The 12,850-nt window shown below is 37.4% G+C and overlaps 1 protein-coding gene across 3 annotated transcripts in view; it reads left to right on the top strand.

Annotated features, from left to right (window-relative positions):
- Positions 1–12,850, top strand: part of KLF8 (KLF transcription factor 8) — a 296,444-nt gene that overhangs the window by 264,872 nt on the left and 18,722 nt on the right. For all 3 annotated transcript variants that reach the window (XM_062183405.1, XM_062183406.1, XM_062183404.1), the window contains one exon: positions 7,918–7,991. In XM_062183405.1, coding sequence (XP_062039389.1) covers positions 7,920–7,991 — 72 coding nt within the window. In that variant the 5' untranslated portion in view covers positions 7,918–7,919. The remainder of the gene's footprint in view (positions 1–7,917; positions 7,992–12,850) is intronic.

The following is a 12,850-nucleotide window of genomic DNA, read 5'->3' as shown; positions in this document are numbered from 1 at the left end:
AAAAAAAATCTTTTTTTTTTATAGAAATGCCATGGGAGCACAATGGTATAGTATCAAGGGTTTGCATGAATGTATCTATTGTGTGTTAGGAGTGGTTTGGGGTTTTGATTAAAGATTTGTAGTTAGCTGAAAATCACTGAAGCTGGAAACAGGCACATGAGTGTTGGTCCTTACTTTTGCATGCACTTGAACTTATACATAATAATTTTTTTAATGCTTCAGAGTGAAACCCAAATTACCCTATTAGTTTCTGGAGAATTTAATTGTCCTTCTTGACATCAATCTCATAGGTTAAACAGACATTTGGGATAATTATTATGAATTTTACACCCATATTCTTTTCATACGACTATATATTATAGAATATTTAATTGGAAGGGGCCTAAAAATAGTAAAGTAGCTTACTCAAAATGACAGAGCTATGGACCAGCATTGTGGCATAACAGATAAAGTTGCCACCCATGGAAAGCCAAGACACAGTGGCAAAAAAAAAAAATCCTACATGAAGGATCTTTGTGAGTGAGACCCCAGTGGAAAGAAGGGGCCATCAAAGAAGGATGTACTTTTCTCTGAAAGGAGGAGAGAACTTCCACTTTGTTTATGGCCTTGTCTAAATACTGGTGGAGTTTGTGGTCACAAAAGGCTTCCATAGCCTTGGCAGCTCATGGCAAGAGTGTTGGATGATCACTGACATCATAAATAAGAGTGTTAATTGTTAAATTAACAACAGAAGTCACTGTGTACTTACTCCCCATGTAGGACCTCTGTCCTTAATGAGTTGTACTATGAGAATTAACTGCAAAATTTGTTCTCAAATAGTACTTTATACATTGTGTGTGTATGTGTGGGTGCAAACTGTTGAAATCTTTACTTAGTATAGAGTAGGTCTTCTGTACATAAAGTTAATTAAAAATGAATCTTAATGAAGAATGGGATGTGAGAGGGAGTAGGAGGTAGGATGGGAGAGGGGGTGGGAGGGTGGGTATGAGAGGAAGAACCACTACATTCCTAAAGTTGTATCTATGGAATTTGCATTCATTAAATAAAAGCTTTAAAAAAATAAAAAACAGTTGCCACCTGTGATGCTTGTTTCCCATGTGGGTGCCAGTTCCTGTGCTGGTTCCTTATCCAGCTCCTTGCTAATGCATCTGGGATAAGCAGCTGAGGATGGTCCAAGTGTTTGGGACCCTGCACCCATGTGGGAGACCTGGATGAAGCTCCTGGTTCCTGGTTTTGTCCTGGTACAGCCTTGGGCATTGTGGCCATCTGGGGAGTGAACCAATGGATGGAAGATGTCTCCCTCTCTCCCTGTCTCTCTGTAACTCTCTCAAAATTTAAAAAAATAATTTAAAAATAAAACAAAATTAATTAATGACATTTCTTGGTAACACAGATTAATTATGATTTAAACACATAAATAAACAGTAGTTCTAGAAACCAAATCTTATATTTGTATAATACTTTAAAATCTGTTCTTTCAATTAATTCTCTCAAGAATCCTGTGAGGTAAGTGAGAAGAAGTTATTAACATTTTCTACATTAAGCAATGGGAGTTGCCCAAGGTCACCCAATAATTTGGTCATTAAACTAGAACTGAAACACAGACTTAAAGTTCACTGAGCCTCAATTCTATCTGTAATACTAGTTTTAATCTTTATTATAATTCCCCTTGGCTTCTGTCATTTTCAGAATGAGGAATCTTAATCTTTATCACGTTCCAAGGTGACTTTTCATTCATCATATTTGTCTTCTTTTATTAAAAGATTTATTTTATTTATTTGAAAGTCAGAGTTACACAGAGAGAAGGAGAAACATAGAGAGAAAGAGAGATCTTCCATCTGCTGTTTCACTCCCCAAATGGCTGCAATGGCCATGGCTGGGCCAGACGAAAGCCCGGAGCCAGGAGCTTTTCCCGGCTCTCTGTATGCATGGGCCCAAGCACTTGGTCCATCCTCTACTTCTTTCCTAGGCTATTAGCAGGGAGTTGGATTGAAAGTGGAGCAGCCAGGACTAGACTTGGCACCCTGTGATGCTGGCATCACAGACAGGGGCCTCAGCTGCTAAAACACAATGCTGGGCTCATAGTTATTTTATTTTGGTGGAAAAGAAAATAGGGCTTAACATCAGCATCTCAGGACAGTGAAAGTGGTTGAAATCACTGGAAGATAAACAATAAAACTACCTTAAAATATATGTGTACCCTAATCCTTATATAATTCTTTTTTCCTGAAGAAAAACATAAATAACACTTAAAATTATTTATAATCTCAAACCCTAGGGTTATCTTCCAGGAGATTGCAGAAAATGTTGGAATGGGCCTTTTGAAGAAATCTTCAGGATTAAGATTATGTTATACCATAACATTAACAACAGAATGATGATAAAAGAACTTTAATGGTCAACATTCACTGAATGCTTACTATGTGACAGGACTCTTCTGTTAATAATATCCTAGTAGTAGGAAGTATTATTTCCTAATTAAAAAAAAAATAAGAGAACTAGGGAGCACAAAGATGAAGTACTTTACCTATAAAAGGCAGACAGAATGTTTGAATCTTAGCAGTCTGGGGTATAATATAGCTGTAATAAAATTGTAATCCTACTTCACTTTGGTACTAGTTGAATCCTTTAATTTTAAATTTTTACTTGAAATAAATCTTGTAGCAGAGGGTAAATGGTTGCTAGAAACAAACTACCTAATAACTGGAGAATGCAAAATCCTTCAATTATAAACATCACTGGAAAAATCCAATCTCAAAGAACTTCCAGTTGTGGCATCTCTGTAGCCTACTCTTTATGACTATCCTACTGAAGAGTTTCAAGAGACACAAAAGCTGAAGGATGTCTTAGGTATTCCAATCAATACAACAGGTACTCAGAAGTGGCTCCAAGATAGAAAACTCCTGTAGCTTGCCATCTCAGTTTAGCTGGAATGAGATGAAAGGAAGTAGAGGACAACCCAGATGCCAAAAACAGGAATTTAAGAGGAGAGAACATACTACCACAAAACAAAATGAAAGCTGACAGCACATACCATTTGTGAATGACAGTGACAAAAATAATGAAATTGAGTATTACATCCTTCCTATAACAGCCAGCTAAGTTTGAAGTAGTTTAGTAGTGTGAGGTACTGAAAAGATAAACTGATAAGAAACACCAGAATTAAGCTTTATCACTCTACTCCCGTCATTTGATCTTTCTATGCTTCATTTTTTCCCTCGGAAGATGAAAATACATCACCCAAGCCTTTCCCCTCATATGAAGACTAATTTATTTTTTTCTTTTTTTTTTAACTTTTATTTAATGAATATAAATTTCCAAAGTACAGTTTATGGACTACAACGGTCCCCCCCCCCCATAACTTCCCTCCCACTCGCACCCCTCCCATCTCCCGCTCCCTCTCCCATTCCATTCACATCAAGATTCATTTTCAATTATCTTTATATACAGAAGATCGATTCAGTATATATTAGGTAAAGATTTCGTCAGTTTACACCCACACAGAAACACAAAGTGTAAAAATACTGTTTCAGTACTAGTTATAGCATTACTTCACATTGGACAACACATTAAGGACAGATCCCACATGGGACGTAAGTACACAGTGACTCTTGTTGTTGACTTAACAATCTGACACTCTTGTTTATGGCATCAGTAATCTCCCTAGGCTCTAGCCATGAGTTGCCAAGGCTATGGAAGCCTTTTGAGTTCGCCGACTTCGATCTTATTGCGACAGGGTCATAGTCAAAGTGGAAGTTCTCTCCTCCCTTCAGAGAAAGGTACCTCCTTCTTTGATGGCCCCGTTCTTTCCACTGGGATCTCACTCGCAGAGATCTTTCATTTAGGTCTTTCTTTTAGCAAATAGTTTTTCAGAAAGAAGTTGTTCACCAGATTTGTAATATTAGAAAGTAATGAGAGGGCACTGTAATTTGAGTCAGCAAAAAAGTATCTAGTTCTGATTCTAGCACTTCTAAACTTGGTGACCTTGGGTTTACCAATTAATTATCTATAAAATTGGAATGTTATGAAAGCTGTATATTTCCCTTCTGTGAAGCTATATGTAAATACACACAAGGTATTATTATTTGCATTGGTCAACTGCTGTAGCCTATTAAGGCACTAAGTCTTAGGCCCATGTCAAGGTTCCTAATTCTCTGCTTGCTTTCTTTTTGGTTGTAGACTCTAATGAGTCTACTTTGTCTCCCTTTATAAAAATCTAAGTTCTGACTTCATCCGTAAGTGGTGGTTTTTTTTTTTTTTTGTCTTCTAGAACTGGTCAAAGCTGCAATGTGTTCTTAGCCAGCCACCTGCTCCTATCCCTTGGAGAGGTTGTTCACTTTCATAAAAGAAGAAGATCTTTATGGGAAATGCCACATGGATTACAAAATAAGCTTAAGAACATGAAAAAAGTTTCATAGTCTTATCAAATTTTTATGTTCGTGGTGCCTGGAATATAATCTATGATGTCCTGCCTATATGGGACACGTGGGATAGAGCACAATTCTCTTCCACTGTTTCCTTCTCAACTCCCCCCCTCAACCCTTTGAAGAAGGCCTAGACACTCCAACCCACAGACAGAAAGATTTGAAGAGCTAATCAAATTGAAAAATTATTACCATAAATAGGTAATTTGTATGTCTGAAGCCCTCATGCCTGGGTGTTTCACATCTCAATGGCTTGATGTACATATTATAACCTCTTTGTACATTTCTTTATTGCTTCCTTCATTGGCAACTTTTATGCAGCTGTCTGGTCTCCTTTAGACACTTGGAGCAACAATCCTATTCTAGAGAAAAACAAGAGATTTACAAGACTCACTTTTTGAAAAAACTAAACCTTTTTTTTCTTTTTCTCCATACCTCAATCCTCCTCCTTACTTCATTTCTTTTTTTCCTTTAATTTTTGCAATAACATACTTTGAATTTACTTTATAATTGCAGGCTTAATACACCACTAACCATAGTGTTCAACAAGTAAAAAGTAGAAAGACCACTATTCCACAGGATTATAGACAAGGGCTTTAAACAATAATCAAATCAAAAGATGTTGGTAAAATTGAGCTGTCTTTAAGAATTTCTGTGGACTCTAATTCCCTTCAGTTTTCAATTTTAACTGGTCAAATATTAAAGAAAAATAATTTAAAGGAGGATATTATACAACTTCCTGATAGATATCTTTCCCTATCAACAAATCCTACCAATACTTAGAATACTGACCAGAATGATCTAATGCCAATTCCATTTAGTGAGTAGGTGAGATGGCACTATAACAAGAAGTTGCTGAGACATTTCTAATTGTCTCATTTATCCATTTGACTAAAATATTTGTGATATAGATATTGCAAGCAGTCTCTTTCAGGTTTCTTAATTATTGCTATTATAGCCTGTAAAGATAAGCAGTTGTGGTTGTAGATATGGCTCTGAGAATTCTCATTCCCATTTACTGGACGTTAATATATAATATATATTAAATATTTGGCTAGAAGGTAGAGATACAGAGAGGAACAAAACTAGATAACTGCTAGTTCCTCTGGTAAGAGGAAAACTGACAACTCATGAGACAGGTACTATAAACACTTGAACACATATTACTGTAATAAATCCTCATGATAACTCTATGACCTGCTACTATTATTATTCATACTTTACAGATGAGAATATAGAGGGACTGGGAAAACTTGCCCAAATATTTTACTCTTAAGAAGTTGCAGAGCCTGGATGTGACCCCAGGCAGGCACTTCAGAGCCCATACATTTTACCACACTTTGTTAGCAATGTGAAGCATACTGGAGGGGGAAATTACTGGGAATTGATTAGGGCTAGTTTTAAGAGCTATCTCTGCAGTAGGATTTGTTGCTGCTGATAACCACTTGGCCAAAGATGTAAAGAGAAGAGTCAAAAGTAATTGATTTTAGATCGATAGACTAGGTTGATAGTAGTGCCAGAAAATAAGATTGGAAATATAAGGGGTAGAGTGGGTTTGGAAAGTCATTGAATATAAAGGGCCTGTATGATACCTAGGAGATATTCTTCTGATCCAGAACTCAAGATTCTGACTATTAATAATAGTCATGGTGGTGATGACAATAATAGCCAACTGAGAACTTTTAAATGTATTTTACATGTACTAACATGGAATTCTCACTTTAACTATGATGAGGCGCCCCTCCCCCACTCCCACCCCAACTCTGGCTCTTGGTAGTTGAAGAAACTGAAATCCATAGAATCTAAACAGCTTGTGAACCTCACTCTGCTTCTTTAACCATGCTGCCTCTTAATCCATCAGAATTGAAGAAGATCAGATAAGAGATGGCTCTTGTAAATTGCCCTGGCTAGAAATAATGAAGCCTAGCTGAAGGTGCTGTAAAGGTAGCCAGAGAACCAAATTCCCTCCATATGCCTACAGATGTTTGAGGAAGCTCTCTTGGCTTTTTGGTGCCCTCCTGTGGATACACAAGAGTTACCTGATTTAATATTTATCAGCACAACTTCTTTTCCTATCTTAAGACTCAGAAAAATTTACGTACCTTCTCTGGCGCCTCTCCTTTCATAACTAATTACACTTCAGACATCTCTTATTTTTCTCTTTCTTTTTTGTCTAATTACTGTACTTGCAAAAACAGATTTCTGCGCTCTCCATTTCTGTCACTATCAAAAACCTTTGTGGGGGCCAACATTGTGGCCTAGCCAGCAAAGCTGTCACAGACAATAGAGGCACCTGCTTCATGTCCTGGCTGCTCCATTTCCAATCCTACTCCCTGCTAATGGCCTGGGAAAAGCAGCAGAAGATGGCTCAAGTGCTTGGGCACCTGCACCCCAGAAGAAACTCCTGGTTCCTGGCTTTGGCCTGGCCTAGCCCCGGTTGTTACTGCCATCTGGGCAGTCAAACAGTGAATGGAAGATTTCTCCATCTCTAACTCTGCCTTTCAAATAGATAGATAGATGAGTGAATGAAACTTTAGGAATGTATTGAATACCTATCATGTGCCTGGCCATGTTTTACGCCCTTGGAATACATCAATTTTCATTACCCTCTCCTGGCTTGTAGGCTAAGAGAGGTAGACATGTAAAATACTCCTTTAGAGAGCTTTGGCAATGCTGTTTATCTCTTTATAGCAAGGACTAGACCAGGAAGGGAGGTTGCAGGAAACTATGTAACTATGCTGATATTCCTGTTGAGGCTGGGCAGATTAGAGAGGCTGCAAGAAATAGATTCACTTGCATTTGGAGTTTGGAGGAAAAAAGCAGCTAATATTGGTGGGGCTTGTTTGTTTTTAAAGAAGTTGTTAATCTGGGCTGGTGCTGTGGTGTAGCAGGTAAAGCTGCCACTTGCAGTGCTGGCATCCCATATGGGCGCTGGTTCAATCTCGGTTGCTCCTCTTCGAATCCAGCTTTCTGCTTTGGCCCAGGGAAGCAGTAGAAGATGGCCCAAGGACCCCTGCACCCATATGGGAGACCCGGAAAAAGCTTCTGGCTCCTGGCTTTGGATTGGTACAACTCGACTGTTGTGGCCAATTGGGGAGTGAACCAGCGGATGGAGGATCTCTCTTTCTCTCTCTGCCTCTCCTCTCTCTCTGTAACTCTGACTTTCAAATAAGTAAATAAGTTTTTTTTTAAAAGAAGTTATTATTACCTTAGATTCTCGGGGTCACAGCAAATGCACAATTAATGCAACACAATTCTCCTTTTAATGTAATAATACAAAGAGAACAGATTCAATGTAGTTCATAAGTACAATTCTAAGAAAATAATATGTTGAATGAATCAGAATGCTTCAGTGACTTCTAAATATCTACTAAGTCCTGAAAAGCAATGTTCATAAAACTCTACAGGTATGATCAAGGGTAAGAGGCTTATGGTCTGTGCGTAGTGGGTTAGATTTTATTCTAAATGTTGCTTTCTATTGTCTTTTTTCCAGATATGGATCAACTTATAAACAATTTGGAAGTCCAGCTTAATTCAGAAGGTGGTTCAATGCAGGTTTTCAAACAGGTCAGTTATCACGAAAATGAGTTGCTAACATTTGGTCATAAATATAGTCATAGTTACCTGGTAATTACTGCAGAACAGAATCTCATTTTTCTTTGTAAAATTACATGGAGGGCAATAATGTAAATGTTAGTCTCATCCAAAAGCATATCTTCATAGAAACATCCAGTATAATGATTGACCAAATGTCTGACACAGTACCCAGCTAAACTCTCACATACAATCACTATTCTCAATGTTCCATTTTGCAGAAAAGTGGCCTTGGAAAGCCCAAGAGTAAAGATTAAACATCATGTGTTGTTTTACAGCCAAACACTGTGCTAGATGTTAAAGTTCCATCTCATTCAGGGTTGAGTCAGCAAGCAAAAAACCCAACTACAAACAAAATTACCCTTGAGGATCCCTTAAATTGCTTATAAAATTATGTTTATAGTTTGGTGTATACAGTTTTACTTAAGTCACCAGATAAAATATTTAGGCTACATTTAGGAGTAATGATTTTTAATTGTTTTTGATCATTGCATGTTTGGCCCATGGTGTATAATTGAACTTAAGTTACACATACTATGGACGAGACTCCTTTGTACTGGTTTAATTACATTAAGCTCAATTTACCGTCTTGTTTGCCTTACTTGTAGCTGTTACCATTTAGGAACTACTAGCATATCAAAACTTGCTAATTGTTGCAAAACATCTACTAGTAGCCTAAACTTTCTCATAGTTAATACCAAAAGGAAGTTAGATACAAGTAGTGTTAGATAAAAATCTATTTGAGCTTGTATAAAAAATACTTGGTAAAATGTTGTCAAACATGCATAGTACCTTATTCTGAAGTTTCAGTGCATCCAAGTAGAATCTTTGGCACTGTGAAATACCAAACATGTTTTCCCTTGCCTTATCTAAGTATACCGAAGTTCCAGAATTTGAAAACTTTTTAAATTTGGTTTGTTGTTAGAAAATTCTAGTAGTAGGTGATGTAAGCACTTTTTTTGGTTTGTTTCTTGCTATTTCCAGGATATCTTGGATTGATTGTGCTACATAGCCACATAATATTGGTCATTTCTCTGGGGACAAAGGCCAGAAATTTGTGCAATAATCACACAATGCTTGCATCATCAGAATGTCCAGAAACTTCCTGGTTTGGTTCATTGTGTTAATTGTTTATGTCATGAGTTAGGATTGGTTAATGGCTGCCTAGCTGAGAACACACATGCTGTTCTCGCTTCTCTGAATTCCTGTATCATCATAGAAAAAAAGATTTTTTCAATTGGTTATCACCTGCCTTTTCTAAATTTCTGATTATCTTGTAAAAATGAGACTTTTTAAAATTTTCTCTATATTTTATTTAAAAGTGGTATGCTGCACAACATATTTCATTCTCTTTTTGCAAATTTATTTATCTAATTTATTGAGCAAGCTTGAAATACATACATTCTGACATACATCACGTAAAACATTGAGAATAAACTACATTTCAAATTCCCTAGTTGAGGTCACTGTATTTACAAATATAATTGTTTTGGATTGAAAGTGGAAATAGTTTTGAATTGTGATATTTATTGAACACTGAGTACAGGCTTAACTATTTACATTAATTCATTCAATTGAACAATTATCTTTTAATTGCATTTTAATACACTCTTACAGGTGAGAGGAAATATGCTAGATTGTCCAGTGTGACACAGCTAAAAGTGACAAAACTGATATGAAGCGAGGTTTTTTTTATATTTTAAAAATTGATTTTATTTTTTAAATTTTTATTTCATTTATGTTTTTATGTTTTTAGCAGATTCAATGAAGTTCATAGATACAATTCTAATAATATAATGATATTCGCTTCCTTCTTCCCTCCTTTCCCTTCCCTTCCTTTCTCTGTTTCTTCCATTCACTGGTTCACTCCCCAAATGCCTGCGACATCTGGAGCTGGGCCAATCTGAAGCCAGAAGCCAGAAGCTTCTTCTGGGTCTCCCATATGGATGCAGGTGCCCAAGTACATGGGCCGTCTCCTGCTGCTTTCTCAGGTGCATTAGCAGGGAGCTGGATAAGACGTGAAACACACAGGACTCTAACCGGCGCCCATATGGGATGCCTTCCTCTCGGGGGGGCTTTACCATCTACACCATAGTGCTGGCCCCATGTTTTCTTACTTTTGAAAGTAAGTTTCATCAAGAAACTTTATGCCTAAATAATTCAACATGCATCACCTACAAATAACAGCATTCCTCTCTGTATCAGTACTTTCACACCCAAGAAAATCAACAGTGTTTCATAATAATATCTAATTGGGTTATACATTTCTAAAAGGTTCTCAGTATCACTTTTCCCACACTTTCTTTCTGCCTGGATGGTGCCTTGGTTGGCCTAATTTACCAAATCTCCTACCTTCCATGGGTCCCAAATTCTAGTCCTATCTCTCTCATAAAAGTTTCACTGTTATCCTCAACTTTCTCACATTGTTAGTGCATCCATGTTTCTGGAACACTGAACTTTCTATCAGTTGCTCATGTGACTATGCTCAGCTGTTTCTATCTCTTGTCTTCCAAGTGACACTTTTTTGTCTGCCAAACTTCAATTTATTTACTAAATTCACATTTTTATCATATCTTTGCCATCAATATTTCTTTAAAAAAATTCGCTGAGTTAACAAACTAACAAATCAATACATCAGTTATGTCCATGGAATTTGGAGAATTCTGGGTTTGATGTGAGATGTTAGTTCCCTAGGACTGCTGTAACAAGTTGCATGAACTTGATGTTTTCAAATAAAAGAAATTAATTCTGTTATAGTTCTGGAAACCAGAAGTCCAGTGTGACTGACAGTCCCTCAGAAGCTTCTAGAGGAAATTGAGTTCCTTGCCTCTTTCAGTTTCTGGAGGATGGAGGCATTCCTTATCTTGTGACTCCATGACTCCAAATGCTGCCTGAATCTTCACATCACCTTCACCTCTGTGTCTTTGTGTCACTCCTCTATGTGTCTCTTATAAAGAACTAGTCATTAAATTTATCACCCCCTCTACCAGATAATCTGGTATGATCTCTTCAAGATTCTAAAGTTTATTTTACCTGCAAAGACCCTTTTTTCCAAATAAGGTAACATTCATAGGATTTGGGAATTAAATATGTACAAATCTTTTTTGGGACCACCATTTGACACACTACAATATGTTATATATTTTTTTTCTGAAGAGAAAATGAATATATAAATATTAAAATAAAATAATGTTATCCATGCATTCCCTCAAAACAATCTTAAGAATTTAAGAAATAGGCCAGCACCGCGGCTCACTAGGCTAATCCTCCACCTGTGGTGCCGGCACACCGGGTTCTAGTCCCGGTTGGGGCGCCAGATTCTGTCCTGGTTGCTCCTCTTCCAGTCCAGCTCTCTGCTGTTGGCCCAGGAAGGCAGTGAAGGATGGCCCAAGTCCTTGGGCCCTGCACCCACATGGGAGACCAGGAAGAAGCACCTGGCTCCTGGCTTCAGATTGGCGCAGCGCGCTGGCCGTGGTGGCCATTTTTGGGGTGAACCAATGGAAGGAAGACTTTTCTCTCTGTCTCTCTCTCTCTCTCTCACTAACTCTGCCTGTCCAAAAAAAAAAAAAATTAAGAAATAAAAAAGAAAGAAAAAAAAGTTTGTATCATATTATTTTTATGTTTTATACAGTTCCATGCTATGTAGTGATATTTCCATATTTTCAGGCAAGTAGTTCAGCAAATACCTAATCAATGAATGAATATATGCATATACACATACACACACACACACACACATATATATATATATATATACACATATATTCACATATATGCATGTGTACATTTGTGATCTCATGTTGCCTGGATGTGGCCACTACTATCCCATTCCCTTAAGACTGCTTATTTTGTTAGTTCATACATATTGATGAGTTCTTTTGTGTTATGGTGCTTCTTTTCCTGATATATTTGAGATGGTAGTGATATAAGATTTGAAATTCCTCTATGATTATATTAAATTCAGCTTTCTCTTACTTTTTTAAAAGATTTATTTATTTGAAAGGCAGAGTTACAAGAGAGAGGAAAAGGTAAAGGAGGAGAGAGAGAGAGAGATCTCCTATCTGCTGGTTCACTCCTCAAATGGCTGCAACAGCTGGGCTGGGCCAGGCCAAAACCAGGATCCTGAAACTCCATTGGGTCTCCTACATGTGTGGCAGGACCCAGATACTTAGGACATCTTCTGCTGCTTTCCCAGGAACATGAGCAGGGAGCTGAATTGGAAACCAAGCAGCCAGGACTCGAACTGGCACTCATAGCATGCCAGCATCACATGCTGCGGCTTGATCAGCTTCATCACAACACCAGCTGAAATCCAACTCTCTAGTAATATCTATATTCATTCACTTATTTTCTCTAATACACAAACACATGATGTCCTTATTGGAGAATAATTGGATTTTGAGAGGATTAAACTGACTTTTTGACTTAAAATACTGAATGTACAAATACTGAATGTACACAACATGTGTGCATTTGTGCATGTATATGCTCAAGGTATGAAATGATTAGTCTAAACCCAGAGCAGAGCTAGAGCAGAGCTGTGTACAAAACAGCTTTCATTTTTCTTTTTGGGAGGAGCCATAGTGTAATCTTGTTACCATGACAACATCCCTTCCTGTTCTTTCCACCTACTGTGCTGCCTGGAGTATTTTGTGCTTTCATTTTCTTTCTGGTCTTCCCTTCTCACCTTTAATCTCCACGTTCAGAGATGTTTCAGATAAATGAAAATTATTTTTAACAATTGATTCCTCTGACTCACCATCCACCAAAGCTTTTCCACCAATCCTCATCAAATACTTAAGAGTACATATATTGCAGAAATTCACCTGCAT

This window comes from Lepus europaeus, chromosome X (assembly GCF_033115175.1).
Source record: "Lepus europaeus isolate LE1 chromosome X, mLepTim1.pri, whole genome shotgun sequence".
NCBI lineage: Eukaryota > Metazoa > Chordata > Mammalia > Lagomorpha > Leporidae > Lepus > Lepus europaeus.
Note: the sequence above shows the minus strand (reverse complement) of the source record. Positions and strands in the feature narration are given on the sequence as shown.